Source organism: Molothrus ater, chromosome 8 (genome assembly GCF_012460135.2).
Source record: "Molothrus ater isolate BHLD 08-10-18 breed brown headed cowbird chromosome 8, BPBGC_Mater_1.1, whole genome shotgun sequence".
Taxonomy (NCBI): Eukaryota; Metazoa; Chordata; class Aves; order Passeriformes; family Icteridae; genus Molothrus; species Molothrus ater.
The window spans coordinates 30,977,173-31,003,215 of record NC_050485.2 but is presented as its reverse complement, the minus strand read 5'-3'; the positions used below and the strand labels follow the sequence as shown (position 1 = coordinate 31,003,215).

Below are 26,043 nucleotides of genomic sequence, written 5' to 3'. Positions count from 1 at the left end.
AATGCTCTGCTAATCAAACATCCCAGTTAATTAATACAAGGCTGGTGTTCAAAGACAAATGCACAAAGAATCTCTGTATATTATACAGAATCTCTGTATATTGACCTGCAAACACAATTTCACCATTTCCTCATTGCCAAGGATGGTCAAACACAGGTTCCAGAGTTAGGGCTTCACTGCTGACAGAAGCTTCAAAATGCAAAATGGAAAATACAGATTATAAACCTCTGGGGCCACTTGCAGTATTCACAGGGCTTTGAGGAAGGCATTCTCAAAGGGGTTTAAAGGAGTTAAAAACATATTTATTTTAAAAATTCATTCAGTTCACTTTCTAGCCTGTGAGAACAGAAAGGGAGGAGGTTTCTTTCATCACTTATTTCTGTGCTTTGCAAAACTCAGGATGTGCAGACCGTGTCCTGCCCTAATTTAACCCATACAAATTTGATGTTTGCTGCTAAAGCCTGGGAATGAATACTGCTCAAACCCAATGTTTCATTAGAACTAATATGGAAAATGTGACTCAGATGTACAAAGGATAATCACTTCCTCCATTAAAGCAGCCCTGAGCATTGTTCCTGTCCAGAAGGCAAAATGACAACAGTTGCACAAGCAGCATTCAATTCCAGTGATGGGCTTGTATTAAATCAAGGACACACAGAGATTTTAAAAATATTTTTATTATTGTAATGAGACTGCAATATTATCTAAATAAACTTTTCAATCACTATTACACTCTATTTTCCTCATGAAGGTTCCAGTTGGGAATGCCACAAAGTGTCCTGCAACCTGTACACTTAAAAGTTTATAGAAACATTCAGTATGAAAAGGCCTTTGCAATATGTTGTTGTTTTATTTTTTAACCATCAAGAGTTATAAATCCAAGTGTTTACTGAAGTAGATTTATCTCAGAGACCCACTGACAAACAGCTTCAAGGGCTCTCAAAGAACAACTTTGGGTGTGCTCACAACTCTCTGGGAGTCTTGTCCATCAGGGCTGCTACAAAAGCAGGAGATGGAGCAGAGCTGTAGCAGTCAGTGTGAGCCAGAATTCAGGCCACTGCTAATTACAGTTAATTTTAATTAATTCTGTTGCTCACGTAATACTTAAGGCAAATTTCCTTGTGTACTCATTTTCCCAAGCTAAAGCAACAACATAAGCACAGTTCACAATACACTGAACAAAAGGTATTTTAAGGTAATTTATGTAAGATGTGGCAAGAACAAATACAACACATTGCAGTTTAACTCCTACATTTCTGCTGAGAATGATGGAACTCCCTTTTTCAGTTTGCATTCAGACTTGGAACAGTCTTTTTATCATTTTATCAGAAATGTTATTTAAGACTTGAACCAAAAGTTTTCTGGAGCTGGAGATGTCCCAAAGCTGATGGGAGTTCTGAACACATATCCACAAATCCTTGAACAAAAGGAGAATCCAATGCACTGTTACTGCAAGTAGACAACACAAAAATTACATTCAAATGAGAGACATTTTATAGGATTCTTTTCATGACAACAAACTCAACTTCAGTAGCTCCAACAAGCTGGGAAAAAGAAGAATTTAGGCTTTTAGCCTAAATGCCACAGCCTTCAGTTTGCAAGGGCAGTGTACCATCAGCAGCCACCCCTCAGCTGTAAAATTCCTCATCAGCAATACACAGAAAAGAGAAATCTGACATTAGAAACAGTAACACAAACAAGTACTGAAATACTGGCAAAAAATCAGAATAGAGGTTTTTGGTGGCATCCTTGTGTGTGTGGACCATCAGGTGTGTTAGCAGGAGAAGTATCTCATGAAAAAGCCATTGTTTGGCCTTTGCACAAAGCTTTTTTCACCTTTTGTCAATCAGACATTCAATAACTCAGCAGTGACTGGGGACAGCACCAGCAGTGTCCTGACCCTGCTCTGCAGGTAAAACCTTCTCCCACCCTTTGACAGACAGAATTCAGTCCCCAGGGTGTGCAGGGAGGGCACACTTGGAAATAAAATGGAATATAACACTCCCTTAACTGGAAAAAGCGATGTTTTATGGAATGTCAGGAGAGCAACATTTGTAAGTGAACCTGTTAAAGATTCCATCCCAGCCAGTTATGGAAATGTCAATAGTGAACTGATTTAAAATAACAGTATATTTAAACAAGAAATTGGAGTGGAAAAGCCATGATGTTCCAGGAAAGAACTGTGTGCTTTGTGATCTCTATTTATTTTTAAATATATTTATATTTTTACAGTACAGACTAAGTCATTTTTACATACAAATACAACAGTATTGAAGTTTTATTGAGATTTGATTTTTAGAAGTAAATGGACCAGACTTTGACACAGGTATGGAAGCCTTTCAGCACATCTTTAAATTTGATTCCTGCTACAACTGAAAAAGTGGAAATATTATTGTATAACTTTATCATAAGCTTCCTTCCCCTCTTGTGAAAGTGCAGACAAATTTAACAAAAAAGCAACACCACAGTTCTTAATCCTGACTTCCAAGGCATTTAACAGTGTTTGCTCAAATCCCACAGATCAGGTATGACAGTGATTCAAGAGAAAAGTGAATTTTCACCCAGTGGAATCCCAGTCTGCCAGACAACCTCACAAGCACAGAACTCTCACTCCTGTGTCACCTCCTCCTTTGGCTGCTTGAGTTCACTCAGAAGCTCCTTCCCACTTTCCCCTGCTTTTGAGGCAAAGAGAGCAGCTCCCTCCTTAAAGCCCAGGAGCTTCAAGCTTCTGGCATAATCTGCATACACAGCATGGATCAATTTATGTAAATGAGGCATTAAGGAAAATACAAATTAATAGCAAAACAAAAAAAAACCTCAGAATCCCTTTTTCCCCCCTTCTTACTCCTTTCCTCTCCCGAGGTGAAAATGCTGAACATTGCTACCAATTGTGCTAATCCATTATTTTTTCAGCACAAGTAAGGAAAAAAAAGTTGCTTTAATTCCTCCTTTTGAACTCATATTAGTATTTAAAAAGTAACATGCAGAGTACTAAACTAAACCAGACAGATTTCAGAGATGCTTAAGTACCTACCATGATACAGTGGCATAAATTGCAACAGAAATCTTTATGTCACAAAGATTTTTTCATTAATCAGACCTGAAGTTATCTACATGACCTATTAGTGGCATTTTTTATTTACAGGCTGATGACTCCATAGGTATTATTTACATAAGCATTATTATTTATAGTACATAATACAAAAATCTGGGCAACTGCTCAGCTTCCCAGAACAGCAGGTCAGATGTGAAGACTGAGTGAGCACAGACAGGATTTCAGAAAAAGGATATTTGTGTCATCATTAACTTCAAATGCCCCGTACTTCAGACAAGCTTCTACAAATAAAGCTGCTCTATCAAAGTACCTCATACTGTTACATGGAAAACAAAAAAAGAGAATAATTTGTTAGGATACAAACCAGAACAGTATTCCAGGACATCACACCAAAACACTTGCAGAGAGGCTTTCTAAAACTCTTTTATATCTCCCCTTCCTCCTTGCACTCATGAACTGACACTTGCTATAAATTTTCCTGAAAGATCAGGGCTGAAGTTACTCAGAAAAAATCATAGGTACTATAAATCATTACTGCTGGCTCCATGGGAGCTGGCAATCTGAAAGCCTGTAGTAAAATGAAATGTCAGTCAGAGCCCACAGGTTAAAACTAATTAAAGAAAAACATGCTTGTGGGAAATGGATTTGTAAAGAATTCTCAAAGTTTGACAGAAAGTTCTCCTAGTATGCATTTGTATGTAAACTTTGAGATAAGAAATACTGACTTAGAAATGCTATGGAATTGGATAGACATTGTTGAGAGAGAAATGGAACTAGAAACAAGTTTTAAAGGATGGGTTTGTAAATAAGATTAGATGCTTTAGAGAAATATAACAAGAAACGCTTATAATGTATTGTAATTAGGAAATAGTTGGCTTCTGACTGTGATAGCCTGAATTATAACTATGATATAATAGTTATATTATATATATATTATCTGTATTGTCTCACCCTCACATGAGAGTGAAAATGGAATAAAAGTTTGTAAAATGCCTCTCAGCTGCCCCATCTCTGGGTCAGAAAAGGACTTAGTCCGACACACGTGAAAATAGAAACAGATACCAGAAATAGGTGTGGACAAGAGCAAACACAGGAGCAAACACAAGAGCAAACAAAGGTTTCACCTTTACCTGTGTAACATCTCTGCAACTTTTGTGAAGCAGCCAAGAGACAAGAGGACCAGAATGGCCTTGGATTTCTGGTTGACCTGTGGGGAGCAGAGGTGATCGACCCAACGGCGCAGCACGTCCGCGCACTCCTCCGAGCTCAGCCGCACCTGGGGACACAGCAGAGCCTGAGGGAGCCCCCAGTGCCACACACACCCTGCTGCTGCTGCATTCCCCTCAGGGCAACGCCCTGGGCAGAAGCAAAAGCATCTGAAACCATCAGTTTTTAATAAAAAGCATTTTGCTTGAGTTAATAGGGCATTAAGGAAAATCAGAGATATCTCGGTATAAAAATACCACTTGGGTCACTCCATTTTTAGATGTGATTAACATCATTTTTACCTCAAGCTTTTCCAAATCTAAATCTTCTAAAGCTTTTCTAAATCAAGAAGTTACTCCTCATTCTTTACCAAAGACTTAAAAAAAAATTCTTAATTTTTCTGAAAAGCAGCATTCCCTCACTTAAAAAACCTAAGTACTAACTTTTCCATTCTTTCTCCAGGAAACAAAACAGAAACTTTACCTAAGAGATGCTGAAAAATACTTACTAATTCCTGCCCATTTATAATGTGGAGAATTAATGCTGTGTCTGGGTAGTTTTGCTGTAATTTGCTGTAACAGAAGGTGATGTCAATTTATGTGGGTGGTGGTAATTTTGAAATCAGCTCACACAGCTACACAGAGCTCAGCACAAAGTCACTTCTCAGTTCATTATCCACATCCAGGAGTGGGGTTTGGTAGTTTATTACCAGCTTTATACTGCTGAAGCTATATGGACCTTCCCAAACTGCTGAAAAATTAAGAAATTGAGTATTCTAAGCCTTTTTAGGTCCCACTCCTGTAATGTGGACAAGGAGAGCAAACCTGTGAGGTCAGAAGGCTGAATAATCTGCTAGCGCTGATTGAACAGCCTGGCCTCTCATAGCTGAATGGTATTTCTAATTGATGTTTCAGTGATTCAGGGAACTTCAGCACCCTGCTCAGCCTTCCTAAGCACAGATGCTGAGCAGGTGGTCGGTGCTCTCAGCCTGGGAAGTGGGGAATTGCTCACCTTGGCCAGCCACGCCGCTCGGTTCCACTCGCCGTAGGTCTGCAGGTAGCGACAGGCGTCGGCAGCCTTGTCAATCAGACACAGCAGCTGCACCCCCTCTGGAACACAAACATGCACCCACTCAGGAAATAATCCAGGGAAAAAGAGCTGCTAAGTGTGCAAAAGGATCCCCATATCCTCAGCACATGAAGATGTTGAGAATGCTCTCCATGTAACCTGGGTGCCAGTTATTGCATCTTCGTTCTGGGCTACAGAGGCCACACAAAGCTCTCATTTATCTTTGTTTTGAACACAAATTTAGGGGTTCACAGGACTTCTCATCATAAAGACATAATGATCTTTGTTTAATAGATTAAATTAAATATTAAATTAAATAAATAGATTTCATGGGTAGTTCTTTATTTTAATTTAATGTTGTCCACAGTGCAATTATTAACAGTCTACAGAGTGGAAAGTAGTTTTTTTCCAGGCAAGCACAGACTTTTAACTCTCTCAGCATGTTTATTTCAGTTATATGGTTGTAACTGAAATATTTCAGTTATGTTTCAGCTCTTGCATTAAGCAAAATTAACCTGTACTTGTAAAAAAAACAGGTATTATGAATAAAGTTCTGAACTGAAAAGGAGACTAAATCTGTATTTCACATTTTGTAACAGGGACACCAAACTTTAGTTAATCCTTTAATTAGAAAAGTGGAAAATACATGTTATGTGATCAGCTTCTTCTTGTGCAAACAACTGCTAAAAGATTTACTCCAGAAGTGAATTTTCCAGTGAAAATAAATCAAGACAAGCTGGATTTTATAACTCAGTCACTGATCATTTTTGTGTTAACTACTCCATGCAGTGTCTACTGCAGCACACCCAACATGTAAGATCCATCACAGCTGGATTCACTCCTATTTTACTGGCATCCTTAAAAATGATGAGAATTATCAGTTTACAAGCAAAGAGAAAGAGATATTTTACCTGCAAGCTTTCCATTGGCTATCATGTTGGTTGCTACCAGTTTAATGGTGCTTTGAGATGGCCCTGATGAGGTGACAGTTGTGACCAGGCAAGCTTTGAGTGAATCACAGTAATAATGTGCATTCTCTGAACTGGTTTCCAGCAGCAGTTGCACTGCTCTGTCAGTCTGGCAAGAGAAAAAAATACAACTTTGACCACAATATATTAATTTTGTTTAAAAGCCTTTCTATTTTTACCCTTTTTAAGACATGTAACAAATAAACAATGGAAGTTATTCTAAAACAGGCTACAAAAATATCTCCTTGTCTAGTAATGACTAAGATTCTACTTCAATAGGTCACTTGCAATAAGGACAGCATTGAAAACTCATCATGAATTTAACATAAGAATGCAAAAACTCTGCACTGGGCTCACACAAGTAGGAAATAACAAATAAAGCTAGAAAAAGCTTTCTTTGAATAGGCTAAGTACACAAAACAGACAGGGAAGAAGAATAAAAAATTCAAATATTACCCACAAACCTGGCCCAAGAGAAGAAGTTGATCAGCACATTTCCTGGTATGATCATATGTTGATCTCTTCACTTCCTGGAGATTTACCCTTTCCAGCTGGAATTTCTGGACAAAGAAGGAAAAATATTTTAAATGTAAGCCTACCATAAGAAATAAAACCAGGCTTTCACAAGACATTTACATATCTTGCCAGTTTTTTGACCAGCCTCTATTTTTAAGTGTGAGGAATGTTTGAACACAGACTGGTATGTTACTAATAAAAGTGAAATATGCACAGGGAACTGAGTGTTCATTGTACTGATGACATTCCTTTAAATTTGGTTTTGAACTCTTTGACATACCTGGAAGTAAGAATTTTCACACAGCACATCATAGCATATATCCAGAGGATTTCCCAGCTGCTCCTGAAGGACAGCTGTGTCTGGCTTTGCAGGCTTTTCCTGGCATAAGCTGTGCAAATAGTGGGCAGCAATAGTCCAGAAGTGCAGTTCAGATTCATCCCCATACAGTCTGAGAAGATACAAAGCAGGATGTGAAACAGGCTTGTATTTTTTCACACACCACATAAAAATAGGATATATTTCATTTTCTCAAGGACTGGGCATTCCTGTGGACAACACAAGAACTTTGCTTTATCAGTGGGACAAACTGAGAGAGAGGATTATGGAATGACATTCAGCAAGGTAAGTTACAACAGCAATTAAACCCCAGGAATGTTCAGCACAGAAATACGTGGAAATTGATATTTATTATTATTTTGCACTTAGTCACTGATATCCTCTTTCAACCACAAGTTACTAAGTTTGAAAACATCTCTGAATACAGACAGACTAAAATGAGCTCAGTTTAGGCAGAAGAACCACACAGAACAAGGACACTTGAAATAAACCCCAGGCCCTGCCCTGTTTGTACAGAGCTATTGTGAATTCTAAATGACATTTTGGGGCAAGATCAACTTAATGTAATGTGGCTGCCAGAGCTGCAGTTATAAAAGTGCCACCATGACTGAGGGAAGTTCCTTGTATCCAGCAAGCAAATAAAACTGTTCCAGTGAGGTAAAATTTCCATTTTGGTTCTAAGGCCACTCCACTAAATGGGTAACAAAGTAATTTAGGGACTGTGCTAAGTTAAAGGACAACTGGGGGAGTTCCTAAACTTCAGCTCATTCCTGTGCATTAATAACATCAAGATTTTCCTAGGAAACATTTCCTGTATTCATCTGAATCTCTTTTACCTGGCAACCAGGAGACATCTCTGCAGGAGAGTAAAATCTGGATCAAGCAGAAGTTTCTTTATGTCACTGCAAAAGAGAAATTGTTAAACTGTAAAGTGCTGGGCAGGATTGTTTGGTTGCTTTTGAACACAAACAGGATCCATCACTTACAAACTGAAAAGATCAACCCCCAAAATACAGAATTTCTTTTCTGAAATGAAAAGATGCATCTATGAAAACAATTACAACAGGAATTATATATAATTTGAAATATAACTGATCTCCAGGGGCGAATGCAGGGAGATCAGTTATATTTCAAATTATATATGAAATAATTTGGAACTCTTTATCCTTGCAATATGAGGAATCACCACCAGGGTGTATGCAAAGCTGCCAATTAGTCTGCAGGAATTCTACTAATTACAATATTAATTCAGCTACAAATAATCTTGCAGCTATGTGGTGTCACAGCAGAAGGGATGCACATGCATCAATTTAGGCTTTCCACAGGTGTTTCAGACTGGATAAAAATAGGCTGTTACCTTTGCCATCCTACTAAATGGAAGGACAAAAGGAAAAGGGACAAAGTTGTCTATTTACTAGCTTGAACTATAATTTTCAAGATTTAAATTGAATGTCAAAATCTGTTTTCTCTGTAAAAAGAGCAAAGTGCAACAACATTACTCTGGAATTATATCTTCAGCAAAGGATTTTTGGAATAATCTTTTTTTCCTCACAAATAAGCCTTGGAGTATTTAAGTAGCAGTGTCCAATGCAGTCTGGATCAGCATAAAGAACCCCTAAACCCCTGAGAAGTGCTGCCTAAAACACTCCAAATGTTCACAGGTCAGTTGCAAATCATGTACTGACCCTATCAGTACCTTTAAAGCACCAAGTTTAGAATTAAATAAAATTTACATTAAAAATCCTTTTTTTTTAAATAAAAACTGTCATTACTCAGGCACATCCTTAGAGAAAAGAATTCTTTCTTCATTAACTGTGAGTTGCCACAAACTTCAGATATTTTGCCTTCTGAGAATTCCATAGCTTACACAAGTAATAACAGAAGAATTCTTACTTGGACAATGAATTCAACTGCTCTTGAAGAAGGTTTTTAATATTTTCATTCTCTGGATAATCACTGGAATAAAAGAAAAATAGAGGTTTTCTGTGTTACAAAAATGACAGAATTATCTGAAAAGAGCACTACTTGTAGGAGAAAAACACAGGTTAACAATTACATGTTAACAATTTTTCAAATTCTTTGGGTAAGCCATTGATACAGGATTCTTTATCCAGTTCCCAGTTCCAAAATAGCAGTGAAAGATTTGGTTTGCTTCCACTGAGCCTCAGAGTAAATTCCAATCTTTCTTTTCCCATTTTTCTTTTTTTTCATTAACCATAAAATTAATAAAAATGGCAATGCCTAGAGCATTACTAAGTGACCACGAGCACAGCCCAGGACACAGAAATGTGCTCCTCTGGTGATGGGAATGTGGCTCTCCAAGAGTACAGACAGCTCTATCAGGATATCAGAATATCACTTTCCTTGACACTTTAGGAACAACTCTGATGGCTGCATTAACTTCTAGAACAAAGAGAACACAGTTTTTCTCAGAAGTAATATAATGCCATAAAAATATTGCCAGGACTGAAAGCAGACTGCAGTTTTTAACAGCCAAGTGCTACTGAAAGCCAGAAGAAATACCTGACCTTAGAGCCTTACTTATATTACTTTCAGTAATAAATAGTGAACTAATTATAATTTTGACAGTCCCAAGAGTGAGGAAACTTATACATCCAACAGTTATTTGCACAGAAAGACTAATAAAAGATACAGGCTTTAAAAAATAATAATATGTTTTATATAGATGTATATTTTTTCTTACATGTCCATAATATCTAGAGAATATTTCTCATCCCAGGGTTGATGCAGCAGGAATGCTTTTAAAGCTAATGAAGCCCTTGGAACAAGCAGGTAGGGACACCAGACAGGTTCTGAAACAAAAAGAAAGGATTCATTGTCCAGAGAGTCATGTACAATAATGCTGTGTTCATTGATCAGAAAATGTGCCTTCAGAAAATATACCACAGAAAATGTATCACAGAAAATATCCCACCAGAAAACGGGCACCAGAAAATATACCACAGAAAATGCACCACAGAAAATATCCCACCAGAAAATGGGCACCAGAAAATGTATCACAGAAAATGGGCACCAGAAAATGGGCACTAGAAAATGTATCACAGAAAATGTACCACCAGAAAATGGGCACTAGAAAATGTATCACAGAAAATGTGTACCAGAAAATGGGCACAAGAAAATGTATCACAGAAAATGGGCACCAGAAAATGGGCACTAGAAAATGTACCACAGAAAACGGGCACCAGAAAATGCACCACAGAATGTATATATCCAAAAATGTACTTCCAGAAAATGTATCACAGAAAATGTGCACCAGAAAATGTCCCAGGTTGTTTGCAAGCACCAGGAAAATCATACATAGAAGTCTTTTCACATACCCAGCACAGACGGCTAGACACAAAAGTTTTCAATACACTCAACAAAAACATTTCATAGAGGGTACAGGGTTATCAGCCATGGTCAAATGAGAATTTCAGGATATTCCATAGTGACTTTAGCCATAGACTCCTGGAATGCATTTTACTGGCTGTGGCAGAGCTGTGTACAATGATTATTGCTACATGGTGCAAAGTAAAGCTAGACCCTATAAATATCATAAGGCATGTTTAGTTTTGCTTTGTCCCCCTAATTCCTGTACAATACAAGGATATTAAACCCCATCATCTGGAAAGGATGGTGGGAAGTTTAGTAAGATACAAATGATACATCAGTGAGTCTGTATCCAGTACAAGGTGTGGGTGACAGGCAGCAAATGCTACTCAGTGACTGAGGAGTAAAACAAGTACAAAAAGCAGCTCTATCATTAACATTCACAACTCCCTGTACTTGGTGTGCACTCAGGGATGTAGGACTCTTGTAAATGTGATCTGGTAATTAAAACATTACCACAGCAGGACAGCTCAATCACAGGCAGCCTTACAGCTGGCACAGCCTCCTTTCAGCTTGCTTGGCTTTACAACATTCATCTTTAGAACTTAATATCGCAGAAAACTCCTTTGGTAGCAAAAATGGCTGTGATAAATTACATGTTTCCTCAAACAAACCCACACCACAGCTCCCCACATCACAGTTTATTACATATGTCTTAGAATCTACTGCTTTTAAGGAAATTTAAGAGTAAAGGTAGGATCGACTCAAAAGGCAACAACAAGAAGAGTTATTAGGAAAACCAGTAATAATAAATACAAAAAAATGTAGTTTAGTCAACTAGTTAAATGTTTCAAGTCCCTTCTTAGACATATGGCTAAAAAGGCCAACAGCGTTAATATTGCTATTTTAAATGTCAGTTTGAAGAGCAATGAATCAATCTACAGACACCTGAAAAAAAATCAGAAAATACATTTTTACCCATCAACAAATGTTTCTAAATCATGTAATGAGTATCAGTGATGCAGGTACTGATACCTAATTGATGTGTCAATGCTTTTTGAGTCAATTTGCTAGATATCAGTACAAAAAGCTCTTATTTTCTTCATTTATATTTAAATTAAGATATTAAAAAGTATGTGCTATTTGGGAGATTAAACTTGTATTAAAAAAACCCATGCATATTATTGGTTTCTCTGGGTTTGGATTGAAGGCACTTGAGACAGAAATTCGTGTTTGGACTCAGGTGTTTATTATTTCTTATCAGTAAAACAGTCTCACTACTGTAAGTTTGGCATCTTTTCATTAGAAGGCACAAAATGGCCAACAATCTCTTGGTACAAGGTCTTTTAAGACTAAACCAACCAATTAAGAGCTGACACCTGGATTGTTTTCCCTTTTAACCCAATCACTGATCCCACAGAGCCCACAATGGGGACTTTTCTGCCCAATTACAAAATGCCACCCAAACCCAAGAAGAAGAAGGAAGAAGGAGCATGAAGAAGAAACTTAGGACGGCACCCTGTGCCCTCCATCTTGCTTCCATCCACAACACACTAAAAATCCCAAAACGTAAATTTCTCACCAAGTGATACACCTACACTACTCTCTATCATCTATTGCACACTTTTGTGGATTCTAGGAATTGAATCCTACAAGACTAGGAAAGTCTTGAAGTCTAGGAAACTTTCTCCATGAATGAGGGTCAAAGTCAGTGCTCCCCTGGGGGTCAGGGCACCCCAGAGCAGACAGAGAAATATTCCTGATGCCCTGGGTTTCCACACATATGACCTAAGCATAAAAAAAATGACCTGTATCCATGAAAAGCAGTAGAAAGGCACCAACATCTCCACATGTGACAAGTGCCTGCTCTAACAGAAGGGCTGAGCTCCACTTTCCAAAGAGGAGGGCAGAAGTGCCCAGCAGTGGGCAGCAAGGAAGACATGCCAAACCTATTAAATCCTGCTCATCCATCCTGAAACACGAGGGCTTCATGGACAAGTCCAGCACTCGGATGCATCCATCATCTGATGCCAGCACCACTTTGTCTGACGTGCACCAGTCCACGTCCAGGACCCGGAAATTCACATTTCTCCCGCTCCTTAAACTGCTCACCATTTGTACCTGCAAAAGTTCAGTTGTTTTTTATTTTTAGCAGCCTCTCCATCACCCATTGTGAGGCTGTGTCACACACCCAGGAGGCACAGCACAAAATTCACCATGAAAGGTGAAGTTAGCTATAAATCATTTCAATAATGGTCTTTTCTGGAGAGTAGGGAATTTAGAAACCTTAGAGTAGGTCACATGCTTGCCCTGGAACAATACTATTTCCTAATTTAGGGCTGAGAAAAAATCCTTTTGAGCATAGTGTACAGCTGCCTTTTTGTTATCTTTTCTAACAGAACAGGATTAGATGTATAATAGCACTGAGACTATAAAGTATTACTACAGATATTCTGAAAGACTTTTGACTGAAAATGTGAATTTAATTTTAAATGCTTTCATGTAGGAAACTCCTTCATCCTAAAAAAAAAGAAGGGACAGCTACAGTATCTTGTGGCACCTAAACTATTCAAATGTGCTTCAAGGAGAGACTCATTGGGTAATATCCTACTCTGCTTATGTAATTCACAGTAGTTGTTCATATCTACTGTCCATTCTTATCATCAGTGGAGTTTCATATTGCACTAATTAAGGGTCTGAGTTTGGAGCTGGTCCTCATTACAAAGGAAACAGGAAAAAAGTTAAAATTCCTCTTCCATACCCTGATACCCTGAACTTATTCCAGGGCCTAAGTTAAAACAGTACAATTGTATTTCCTTCTCCATGGTACTATAATCCCCTGAGAGACCTAAAAGCAAACCCCAGAAGGTTTGTGAACATAACTAGAGAGTTTGTGAGTAAGAAGAGAAGCTAGAGAGTGTTAATAAACAGGTGTCTGGTTTTCCCTAACAAATCTATTGACCATACACAGAAAACCTGCAGTGAAAGCAATCTCCTGTCCACAGATTAAAGTCTCAAACTGGGGAGTCCCTCTTAAATTTTCAAGGTCTGCCTCAAAACCATTACAAAAGGATGACAAAGAGGATCTCAGACACTGTCAGCTTTAAGAGTGGAAGACACTTCTCATTGATGGCAGCTCAAAGATAATTCATAGGGAGTAAAAGTCTTCTGAAGAAGCCATATGAGTTTATCATACAAGTGCCAGCAAGAAATCCTGACTCAGTAAAACTTAATCCCTCACTCATCCTCATTTTCAGAGCTGAGGTGTGGGCTTTGAAGAGAAGAGTCTATCAAACCCACAGCCACTTACCTCTTTGGAATCCCAAATTTCTACCCCATCATTGTACATTGCAAGGAGTTTTTGGTTTCCTTTCCCTGGGGCAAACCGTATTTTTTTCACCCAGCTCCGGTGAGTAGGAATCCCCCTAAGCAAAGACAAGATTAGGATCCATCATTCTGTACCAAATATTGTAGGAAATGGAATCCTTTCCAGGAACTTTACAGATCTTGCTATGGCAGAGACTGAACAGAACAACCTCTCTATAGATGCACACACAAATGGATGTCCAGATTATGAATTTATTAAACTAAAATGATGAAAAGCTTAGAATAAATACTACAATACTTAATGTTTTACCAGAAGCCACTGCAGATTTAATGTAAAAGAAGATATCTAGCTGGTTTTAAACCTTGATTGAATGTTAATTCTTCTGAAAACACAAGAGATTAAATGTAGGGAACTGTGACACAGTAGACATTTTCTGAATTTTTATTCCAAAATATTTGCATTTTTCCCTACAGTAAAGAACAAAAATGAGGAAGGATGAAAACATTCCACATTCTAATACTCATCCTCTCATGTTTGACAGACTTAATTTGCATTCATACCTGGATACTCTAGCTTTCAAATCCCAGAAGTTTAAGTTTCCATCAACATCTCCAAGTACCAGGATATCCCCTTTCCAGGCAATACAAGTAATGCTACCCATACTTCCCTGAAAATATTTAAGAAACAGAAAAATATCTTGTGATTAATAGACTCAAACATATGAATAAATATTTCAACATTGGTATTCATTAAAAAAAATATTATACAACATGATAGACTAAACTGTACTCAGTTAAAACAGGAAAAATTATTTATAAGACTGTGAAAACAGAACTGCTATCAGTTTTTATGTAGGAATTCATTTCAGATTTCAAAATACTACATTACTGACTTGCTGCTACAAAGCTTATCCTTGATTTTTTCTAGCAGTCAAAGCTAATCAAAAAATTCAAGCATCAATGATACAGAAAAATTGGAACTCACATCTGGGGGAATTCTTGCACTGTCTTTTACTGAGTTTCCCTCTACTGTGAGATGATAAACCTGCCCATCAGCACCTGTAAACACAAAGTGCTCCCTGGCAGAGATGTTCTGGCTCAGCTCTGATTTACTTTCAGCTTCCTGCAACAAACTTTAAAAAGAACATAATGAGACACAATTATTTCTTTCTTGAAATCAGAATTGCAAGACAAATTCTACCTAGTGCACAGAAACAACACAAAACAAAAAGTACATATTCTTTTAAAGAATTTATATAACAGTTAACTATTTCTTACTTCCACTCTTGTGGAAAAGGCAAGTAACTTGTCCAAGGGCAAGTAAGAGTTTTACTTGAAGAACCAGGTCACCAATGGACTGCCATAGACACACCTGAGTAACGGGTACAGCAAAGTCCCACATGCAAAAACTAAAGGGAGGGCCATCAAGTTGTTTTGCTTGCTATGTACTCAAGAATCAGTTCCAAAATATTCTTTTCATTAGAAGAATGGCACATGGTGGGAAACCAACAATTGCTGTAGGCCAGGACTCCACCAGGAGGGGGGATACCTGATCACAGAGGATTCCACACTGCTGACTTCAGTGTCTGATGCCACTGTCTGCCGGGCCATGGCCTCCCTGGCTGCCAGCTGCTTCTTCCTCAGGCTCTTTAAGTTATGGGAAGGTGACCACTCCTGTGGAAAATGGCCCAGGAAAAATGGAAAAGACAAAGGTTTATTCTCTGAATGTACTGGGGCTTTGGAATGATATCCAAGGAAATTGCTTTCTGCAGTTCCTCCCTCCATCACCCAAGGGACAGAGCAGATTTCTTCACCAGAACCCCCTTTTTTCCTGCCTTCATTTGGTGACAGATGAAATGTTAAAGCACTTCTCTGTATATGCTACAGCTACAGTAACATTTTCTGCAAAATTGTTCAAAGATTTTATACTATTTCAATGTTACATTTATTAAAAGATAATAGCATTTATTCCTTACCAAAGCAGTGGCTGTAGGGGAGTTTTTAGACATTTCTCTGAGCAGAGTGCAAGTTCTGACATCCCAGATCTCCAGTGGTTTGTCTTTAAATACCACAGCTAGGTACTGCCTGAAACAAATGAGAATTTACTCCAGCAAGAGTCATTTGAGCATTTTACTTCACTTGTGTTGCTCACAGCAGCACTCTGGAGACCCTCAAAAACTACAAGTTAGCAGAGCAAATCAAATTCCCCTCTGAAGCTTGTGATTCCCTTGAGTTACTGAGGAGCAAAAGAATGTCTGAAAAAGAATTCCCCTCAAAGCTAACAGAATTATAAATTTCTGCCAGGTGGTTCTGCACAATTACTGTGGAGGAGACCAGGGGGATAATTCAGAGAGAGCAGCAGCAGCACCTCTGATCTCACCATGTTCAGCCTGAGTTGATGGCACAAAATACCAGAAAAACACACAAGACTGCAGGCTGGACAGAGGTTTTCCCTCCTGCAGATAATACATGCCACTTCCCAATCTCAGGATAAATGAGCATTAAATCATCCCACACTAAAACACTTTTCAGCCATGTCTTCAGACTGCTCATCTGTGGAGCTAGGCGAGTGTAAACACCTTTCATCCACCACTTTTCACATTTAACTTGAAAATACAGAGGGCATGCAGCAATTTGTCCTCTCAGGCACTCATCTTGCATTCATCTCTCTGCAAGTGAACCTCCTTTCTTGTCTCATTCAACACTCTCCAGCCTCTTCATCTAAGCCCAAGGCTGCTCTTAATTTTTAATGCATTATTAAGAACATCGTATGGTTGAACTCTTCCAGATTCTCTGGAACTCCTACACACAAAAATACTTCTGTGCAAGCTAGAGACATTATTTTTTTTCCTCCACTATAAAGAAGAAACTTTTAAGATTTAGAGACCATGCCCTATTAAAATCAACACTATTTTAATTTCATTTATACAAGAAAGTGAAGTAATTTTCCAGAGTACTATAATTATTATTTTTGATACAATGAAGATCAGGACCTCCTATCACAGGCCTGAGCTCAAAATAATGAGGACTTGAAAGGAAAATTTGGTCATTTATCAGCTGACTTTTCAAACAAGTATATCTCACACCTGGTTTTCCAGCAGACAATCATTGCAAAGGTGTGAAATACTTACAAAAGCTAAATAAATACGAATAATCTTTAATGCCAAACTTCCTAGTTTTAAGTAAGGCTTAAGTTATAGAAAAGTGAATTAACTCATAACAGAATCAAAGTTGAAAAAAGACTTTTATTCTCCTTAATGTTATCAAAAAGCCTGTTCAGTAAACACAATATCTGTAAGAAATAAAATATTAATTACTGCTTTTGCAATGTGATTGGATCTCGAAGTGACAAAGTCAACCACAGAAACAATCACAGCTTTTTCACTTAGAAGTAATATTCTGAAGCATTTTCCTCTTGATTGAATATGTGTTGAATATTTTCCTATACGCTCTGGAGTGCTTTTTTTCCTGAATATCTATGATATTCTGAGGATTTTCATGCAGCACAGTGAAATTTGTAAACCTCCCAAGGCTGAGGCACTTACTTCAAATGAGACACCTTGATCATTTCGATGGCTGGCTCGTCATTGCCTCGCTCCCCGCGGAATGCAACGCTCCTGCCTGGAGCACAGAACGGGGAGAACAGCAACAGTCAACAAACTAAACAGAAATTGAGACATTTAAATAGAAACTGCTCTGGTTGTAAACAGACCAGCTTCCTAACCAAACCACAACATCTCCAAATCACCTGTCATCTCTAAATTACTCTTGCCATTGTCAGAGTTTTACTGCGTTTCATTTTACTGCATTTCAGAGTTCATCATTAAAATCTCCACGTTTACATTAAATATATTGTAAACTCTGCTGTCAAATCTTTACATTAAATATATTGTAAACTCTGCTGTCAAATCTAACTCCTGGCTCACTTCCAGAGCACAGCAACTCAAAAGGATGCATCAGGATTACATAAATATAGAGAGAGAGTTCCAACAGTTATTATTTTCCACTCAAAGTCAATGAGAGATTCTCTCCATTCCCAAAGGAGGAAATTCATGAATAGATTTCAAGTTTGATAAGAGAAATTAACTCTGCCATGAACTGAGTGTGATAGAATTTCATGCTGAGCTACATTCTACACTTATCAGAACCATTCTCTCTTCCTTTCCAGCTAAAACAGTAAATCTTAAACATTTATAATTTCATCCCCAAGAAAATTTTCATCCACTTGTAGGAAGTGTTGCAGAATTATAGGTGTTAGAGATAGATTTATCAAAATAAATCATGATCTACAAACAACATCTTCTATGCAAGTTTCATTCTCCTTAGCTTTAAAGAAAATTCAAGCTATAAACTTTAGCTCCTCTTGTAGCTCACAGCTAAATTACCTAAGCCAGCTACATGAATAAATCTAGTTATAAGAACATGAGTTAGAGCTCTCCTGTCAGAGGCTACTGGAATTCTTTCTACTCTATTTTCAGCATCTTAACAATTTTCTTTCATATTTCTGTTCAGAAACATACATGAGAATTTTGTCAAGTAAATCTGAATCAGCAGTTTTCCTGAGCCTAAAGCAGGAAGTTGGGCTCCTAAATGAGGGAAGAAGCAAAACCCAAACAGTTAAATTGCTGTGCCTTTTTTGAAAGATTTAAAAGAGGAAATGTACCATTTTTAAGCAGACCAAGTGCTAAGGTCTCATGTATTAATATTTATTCAAAACTTGGTTGCCTGCAGAAATTCTGAACCTTTAATGACTTCTGCCTATAATTTACAAGCTGAGTGAAAAATCAGATTCCCATTTTACATGAGATTAATTTCCCAGTGCAAATATCTTTTCTGTTTTGATTTTAAACAGATGAACAAAAGACATTATATGAAAAAACTTTACAGTAATATTATGCTACCAGAATAGCCTCTCTGTGCAGCACCCTGGAAATACAACAACTGAGGTTTTTCCATAAGTTTAAAAAAAACCCAATTAAAAAGTCACTTTGTATAAACCAATTCAGAATTAGCCATGTGCTACAAGACTGAGGCTCTTCAATTAGAAGTTAAGTGGCTCCAGGTTTTCACATTCAAAAATAATGTAAAATTATTGAAGTCCTTCCTGTTCTGGGCTGTGTAATCTCCCCAGTTATACCTCTTGTGCAAATACTGAGTTCATTACAAATGTATTTATCATCCACTCTGAGGCCAAAATAGTTGTAACCTGTTAATTTTGCTATCAACAGGATCTTTTAACAGTTATTTACTCTTTAACCTTTCCAATTCTTTATAAAAGTACCAGGTTCTTATTGTTTAAAATCCCCTTTACACTCATTCACACTCAAATCCTGACCATGTGCAATACAACAAATGGTTTGACACTATTTCAGGGGCACATGAAACAGTGGATGCAGACTTTGACAAAACACATTTGGAAATATGGAAATATGTAGAGTTTGTGAACAAAATCCACCACTAACACCCCATGTGGCTGCTCTTAAACCCTCTGCTGACACTTATTATTCTTTTAATAAATTCTTTAAATTTGACAAAAAGCATTTGGAAATATGGAAATATGTAGAGTTTGTGAACAAAATCCACCACTAATACCCCATGTAGGCTGCTCCTAAACCCTCTGCTGACACTTATTGTTCTTTTGATCACCTTTGCAAAAACAAGATGTTTTTGCAAAGGTGATGCTTCAAGTCTGTCTGCAGAGCACCAGACAAAGCACATCTTGTGGCTTCACAAAGAAGAGCAGGAAAAGTTAAAGCTCCTTTATTATTTTATTTTGTCACGACAAGAGAAAGAATTAAAAGAACTTGTCACTCCCCAGCAAATCTGTCAGCTCCTGGAGCAGATTTCCCAGGAAACACAAACCTGTTGGAAGGTCCACCAGCTGCAGCTCATTCCTGACCAGTCCCAGATTGTTGGGTGTTGATGTGGCAAAGGAAATGAAGCCAGTCAAGCTGATCCACTCAATTCCCCTGTGAGCAGAAGGAAATACATGGAGCATATCAGCTAAAGTATTTGAATGGTTAGAAGCCTGAAGTATTTTTTTTCACATATATTCTTAAAAACTCAGCACAGATGTAATTTCATCCATTTTCTGGAAACATCATATTTAAACATAAAAGGAAGCTACACATTAACAACTATGGTGTGAATATAAGTTACTGAATTAAATTTAAGAACAGCTTTCTTTTCAGACTGCATTAGCTCTACTCTGGTTAAATAAAAAATGCATTAGAAACACTTAACTCTGCAAAAAGCCCTGACAGATACTCAGCAGTGGAGTGGATTAAAAGCCCTGCTCTGATCAAATCAGGGTTACTATCAAACAACTCCAAATTCCCAGCACACAGGAAAATTCATGTGGGTGGCAGTGTGGGTTGCCTTATTTCTTTCAGTCCAGAGAGAGGAGAAATAAAGATGATATAAAAAGAGAGGCCCTGAAGAGATTTCACAGAAGAACCAAAAACCTGAGGTTTTTTTTTTCATTTTTGTTCTTTTAGATCACACCAAAGCAGCTCCCAAGCAAATCATGTTGCAGTGCTGCAAGGATGTAAAGTTCCAGTGCTTTAAAAAACAAATAAATAAAATTGAACTCAACAGAACATTTTGGCAGCACAGATGGACCCTCAGCCAATTCCTAAAATACACCACAGGGCAAAAGGGACAGAAAGTGGCTCTGGGTGGGACTATCCCTAAACAGGACCCTTCTCCAGCCCCATTTCCCACACACACTTGGTGCCTGCAAAAATTGCTTTATCTGTGAAATAAATCAAGGAGCTCTTCTAAAGAAAATTGAACTTTAATACACACATGTGCCCAACTTCATTTTAACACAGATAAAAGGATTTAAGGTTTCCTCCAAGCCTTCAAACACGGATTACTTAAGAACTGTTCCCAGAACAAGTATTCTGGTTCATCAGCTGCCTGCTTTGGAAGAATGTGTGTGCAGCATGAGAAAAATAAATAACAATATTTATGATTTACTGTCAGTAAATCCAACTCATACTGCATTAAGTAGGAATTTCCTAAATACAATGTACATGGGTGAAACCAAAAAGCACTCCCATGATATTCTGCACATACAATTTACAGCCATATTTATTATTTTAGTTCAAGCTTTAAAAATATGGGAAGCTTTATTCCTAAGTCCTCAAGAAAAGGTAAAAATTTAGGACCCAGTCTTTTTCCCAGCAGGACCTATGGAATTTCAACCATTAATTTCCATCAAAATGAGAAGTATTCAATTATTAATTGAAACATTTCAGGCATGATTGAATAGAAATCTACAAGTGCAGTAATGGGTGACATTGTAAGTCTCCAAAGGGTCATAAATCCAGGGAACTTTCTGAAATGGAAGAAATGTGAATTCTGACACTTTTCCATTTATCTCAGCTATGTTCTTTGGGAAAAGTCCACTCCTAATGCCTTGTTATTGCTGGTACTTATTCACCATTCTCCTGCAAAGACCTGAAGCATTTTCTACATTTCTTTCATCAGCTCAGACTGAACAGGCAAGTCCTTTTTCTCTGCTGCTGCCTGGCCATCTGTCAATACCTATAAAAATCCACAGAAACCCAAGACACTCGAAATCAAAAGGAAACCTTAGCTCAGCTAACTGCTTACACCTGAAACAACATAATTTTTGTCACTGTCATACACAGAAATTGAGAATCTGAAGACAGTGTTTCAAATTTTAATGATGGGAACAAGTAATGCCTTCCCTATTGAAATAGCAAACATTTCCTAATAAAATCATATTTGCCTATCAGAATTAAGGGTTACATTCAGCTGTCAACCACTTCTCAGACTGAATCCACTCTTTTAAAATGCAATATTTAGAGTTTCTAGCCATTCAACTTGTCTCAGTTACTTCAGGAGTCAGACTCAGTTGTCTTGATTAATGTTTCCAATGCATACAAATCACAAAGTGCACTGAAGTGGATAAAAACACAAATTACATTTCTAGTTGGGAATAGATTGTTGTGACTTTATGACATGGCAGCTGCTACTTAAATTTAGGGATTCTAAGAAAAAGAGGAAGGCAAAATGGGAAATTAAACCATGTGTACTCCCAAAGTGGTGGTAGATATTTTTCATTCTAATTTCTCTATTCAAGGAAAGTTTTTTTAAAGAGGTGATGAATGTTTGCAAAGCAGTTTCGCAAAGAGCAGTCAGCTGAAATTCAAATGCTGAAACAGCTTCAATTGAACAGCTAAAATTTGGATGTAATGTAGTAATTTTCAAGTTGTGCCTGCAGGCCATAGACATTCTTGTTACAGTCAGCAAGATTTTAATTTTAAAAATAAAAGCTGTTGCAGCCTTGAACTTGCTGAGCTTCAGTGACAAAGAATGAGCAGCACTGCTCCAGTCTCAGCTATTTCAATACCAGGATAAGCAAAAGCAGAACTGAGAGCTGCAAATGTGCCACTGAACTGAAAGCTGTACTGCAGGCAGTTTATTTGCATGTCTCAAATATATTCTTCTCTGCACTGAAGGTGTTTTATTATCTCCTGCATTGCCTACTGTCCCCAGGTATCACACTTGGTTATTTCTTGATTTCCCCCCTCACTTACACTCCTGGCAGTGGCTGGGTTGATTTTCCCTCTTTGTGTGCTTTAAGCATTTCTGCTGCTTCTTACCTCCATCTCCTTATAAAAATAAGATTAAACTCAACAGAAAAGTATTTACTTCCATATTTCTAAACAAACAGTGAAAGCTAAGTAATAACCATAAATAAAATTAATATTCAAGGTTACTCACAAGTATGAAATATCTTAAAAGGAAGGACAGAAAGGTAATTCTTCCCCTTCTAGTCACAGCACAAAGTTTAAATAAAAACAAACAGAAAACTGACTATACAAAAAAATCAGCAAAAATAACTATAAAATAAATAAATCAGCATGTGAGTACATATGTAGAACACTTTAATCTCAAAAAAAAAAAGAAGAAATCATAATAACTAAAACCCAAACAACTCAGTGGCCATTAATTCAGAACACTTGTTTTTGTAAAGGGAAATTGCCTGATTTTTATTACATTTTCTTCCTAAATAAAGAGCACTGAACTCTGCTAGCCTTGAGTTACAATTTCAGGGTATTCTCAATTACATACTAAAATAATGATGGTGCCTGAAGGTGTTCTTTCAGATAAAATGGAAACAGAGGCATTATTCAATCCATCCACATTTTAGAGGTAAAGTAACAATTCCCAGTGAAAGAAGAACTTTTGCACTCCATGAAAATTAATTTAAAAAAAGAACCTCCATGCCTTCCTCTAAATTGGTTGAAGGATTCCTTTGAACTTGTAAAAATTATGTAGAAAATCATTCAGATAATAGAGGAAACTAACAAATATTTAAAAGATGTACCCTGATAACAGCTTAAGGCTAAATAAAATTCACAAACATTTTGTAGGAATTCTAAAAAAACCTGTTGAGGGCATTTGATAGAAAGGCAATATATAATTTAAGTTGCTCAAAAGTTGCAAACCCTTTACAAAATTGAAAAACTCAAACTAACAATACTTCTAGTAATGCACAAAGCTATTTTTTTTTCAAAATTGTGTTTATTTCCTCCTCCCTCTCCATCTTACTTTTTTTTTTGACACATGAAATGCAAATAGGGGTTTTCATTCTGAGTTCTATAACTGCTGTCATAAAAAAGGACTCTCCTCTTGAGCTACATAACAGAAAGTAAAATTAAAATAATTTCATGTGTAGCTAATGGTATGAAACCAAGAGGTTTAAATGGTTTAGAAGAGAAAGGGCCAAGTAATCACACCACAAATATAAAGAAATTTCTTCATTTTGGTGGTAGATTCCAAGCAAGTTTCCACAATGAACTCTCAGAGCTGCCTATTCTCAGCAACCTGCACTTTCCTTAACTTTTTGCAGAATGCACAGTAAAATGTAGACCTGAACCAGAGGAAGGCTTCACAACACAATTCTGATACAAATTTTTATTAATATTTGTACTAGAAATTAGTATTTTATTTTCATGTTTAAATCTGCCTGGAAATATTTATCCAGCAAGCAGCACCTTGAATATCTGTGCCATCAGTTATCCAAAAAGTTCTGCCATTGTGTGCACACAAACATCCAGTACAAAAGCTTTAAAACTTGCTCTGCTCCTTCTCTGGATGGATAAATACTGATTCCTCTCTTCAGTCTTTAAAAAATTATCTTTACTTCCCTTAGGATTAAAACTCTCAACAGCAATTTCAGCCCAAAGACATAAAGTAAATAAAGCCTGACATACCAACCAGCATTATTTCGAAGGACTCAATCCCAATAGTTATAGAATAAATAAAGTTTCTTGTCCTAAAAAGACTTTGTCCTGCAGTGCACTGAAGAGGCTGGAAGTAGTTGATATGCATCCCAGATCAGCAGGCACAGATGCAATTCCAGTATTTCTTTCAGGGTAATTTTCATTACAGTTCTGTCAGGATGCTACAGCTCTCACCCAGCAAAGGCAGGGTAGGCACTCTACCCTAATTTCATTAACAATTTTCCTGATTTCATTAACAGCAAGGCAAGACACCCACACTGCTGGGTAACATCACTCAGGTGTTTCAGCATTTGTTTCCTAGAAGGATTAGAGCAGGAATGAAAATGAAACTCACTTGACTTCACAGGAATGGATGCTTAACTCTTTGTGAAGGAGTCCACTTGTGAGGTGAAACACCAGGACAGAGCCATTGCTGGTACCTATAAAAATTGATTAAAAATATAGGCACATATATTTCCTTTTCTTCCATGCTTTAGTGAAAATGCAGGATTAACAGCTATTTCTCACTCTCTCTCTCTTATTTTTAGATACCTGTAACTATATATATATATATATACAAACTATATATATAAAAACTATATATATATATAAAACTCTCTTATATTTAGATACCTATAACTCTTATTTTTAGATACCTGTAACTATATATATATATTATCTATATATAAACTATATATATATAAAAATGATATATATATATAAAACTCTCTTATATTTAGATACCTATAACTCTCTTATTTTTAGATACCTGTAACTATTAATATCTTACAATTTTACAAAAACTATGTGAATTTCTAGCACTTAAATCCCAAATATTAAACCCTCTGCAGCTACTGATATCCCCTTGGATCAAAACATTTTCCCAAACCTTTTTGCAGAGCTTGTAGAAAATCTGATTATTTTCCTTACATTTCCACAACACACCCAATCCAGCTGAAGAAGAGAGGGATGTTCCTGTTCCTTTTTGCTTTTGATTACTGGAGATGGGTAAATGCATCAAGGAAATGCTTTAACTGTTATCCCCCAATAATGCCAGGGGAGAATCCTGGGTAGATTTTATGGAATCATTAAAGCAATTCTTCTTTCTCATTCTGAAATAATGACTTCTTTCAAATTAGAAATCAGTATTCTAGTAGCTTTGAGCTTCAATTACATCAAAAACCTTCTGAAATACTGAAACCTACAATTTTCCATTAGACACTGCATTAAATTCATATCAATCCTATGAAATACAGTAATGGATACCTAAAGAGCCATTCAGGTATGTTAAGAAAAAAGACCTTGCTGTAAATGCACTTTACACCTTATTTGTTTTCTAATCTTTATATTTCACCTTTTTTAACAGTTGCAGCTCATGGGAAACCACAAGTTACATTTTAGCAGCATCACATCATGTCATGATGGACTGCCTATGGTTTAGAGCACAACTCTGAAAGAAGATGCCAGAAAAATCAGCTTTAAATAGGGAAAATTCTGAGTTAATACATCAGGTGCTCACTGGCAACAATTCTAATAGCTAGATGAGTTTAACTATATTTGTGGTAAGACAGAATAGATTCATCCAGAAAAAATAATGTGCTGCAGGTATAATTTTAGAAATTCATATCAGAGCAAAAATAAAGTAAAGTTCATTTGCTTGTTGTGGGAATGCAGGCCTGCAGAAGTCCCTGCTTCTTGACATTCAGAATGAAGTGGGAGCAATACATAAAATGCTGAGTATATCAGCAGACCAATATCACAATAAATACCAGGATAAATAAAATCTTGCTACTATATTGCATTTTGCAGGTAGCATTGCATAAACCCAAGGCAAGAAAAAAGAACCCAAGGACTCAGAGAACCAAACCAATGCACGGGTCAATAACTGCAATAAATTACACAGCATCAACAGATTCATTTTTTTTCTGTACCAACAACGATATTTGAATTTAACACGGGTTTTATTCTTTTCAG

At 37.1% G+C, this 26,043-nt stretch overlaps 1 protein-coding gene across 1 annotated transcript in view; it reads right to left on the bottom strand.

Annotated features, from left to right (window-relative positions):
• Positions 1-657: 657 nt before the first annotated feature.
• The window catches only part of WDR11 (WD repeat domain 11), a 36,154-nt gene continuing 10,768 nt past the window's right edge, over positions 658-26,043 (bottom strand). The window contains exons 11-29 of the mRNA XM_036385623.2: positions 24,425-24,509; positions 19,670-19,776; positions 17,353-17,428; positions 15,784-15,892; positions 15,357-15,481; positions 14,793-14,940; positions 14,369-14,475; positions 13,791-13,905; positions 12,430-12,601; positions 9,855-9,963; positions 9,044-9,106; positions 7,987-8,052; positions 7,094-7,262; positions 6,762-6,857; positions 6,241-6,406; positions 5,273-5,370; positions 4,186-4,331; positions 3,292-3,371; positions 658-2,765 (exon numbers count right to left, since the gene is read on the bottom strand). Of these exons, the coding sequence (XP_036241516.1) occupies positions 2,608-2,765; positions 3,292-3,371; positions 4,186-4,331; positions 5,273-5,370; positions 6,241-6,406; positions 6,762-6,857; positions 7,094-7,262; positions 7,987-8,052; positions 9,044-9,106; positions 9,855-9,963; positions 12,430-12,601; positions 13,791-13,905; positions 14,369-14,475; positions 14,793-14,940; positions 15,357-15,481; positions 15,784-15,892; positions 17,353-17,428; positions 19,670-19,776; positions 24,425-24,509 (2,195 nt within the window). The 3' untranslated portion in view covers positions 658-2,607. The remainder of the gene's footprint in view (positions 2,766-3,291; positions 3,372-4,185; positions 4,332-5,272; positions 5,371-6,240; positions 6,407-6,761; positions 6,858-7,093; positions 7,263-7,986; positions 8,053-9,043; positions 9,107-9,854; positions 9,964-12,429; positions 12,602-13,790; positions 13,906-14,368; positions 14,476-14,792; positions 14,941-15,356; positions 15,482-15,783; positions 15,893-17,352; positions 17,429-19,669; positions 19,777-24,424; positions 24,510-26,043) is intronic.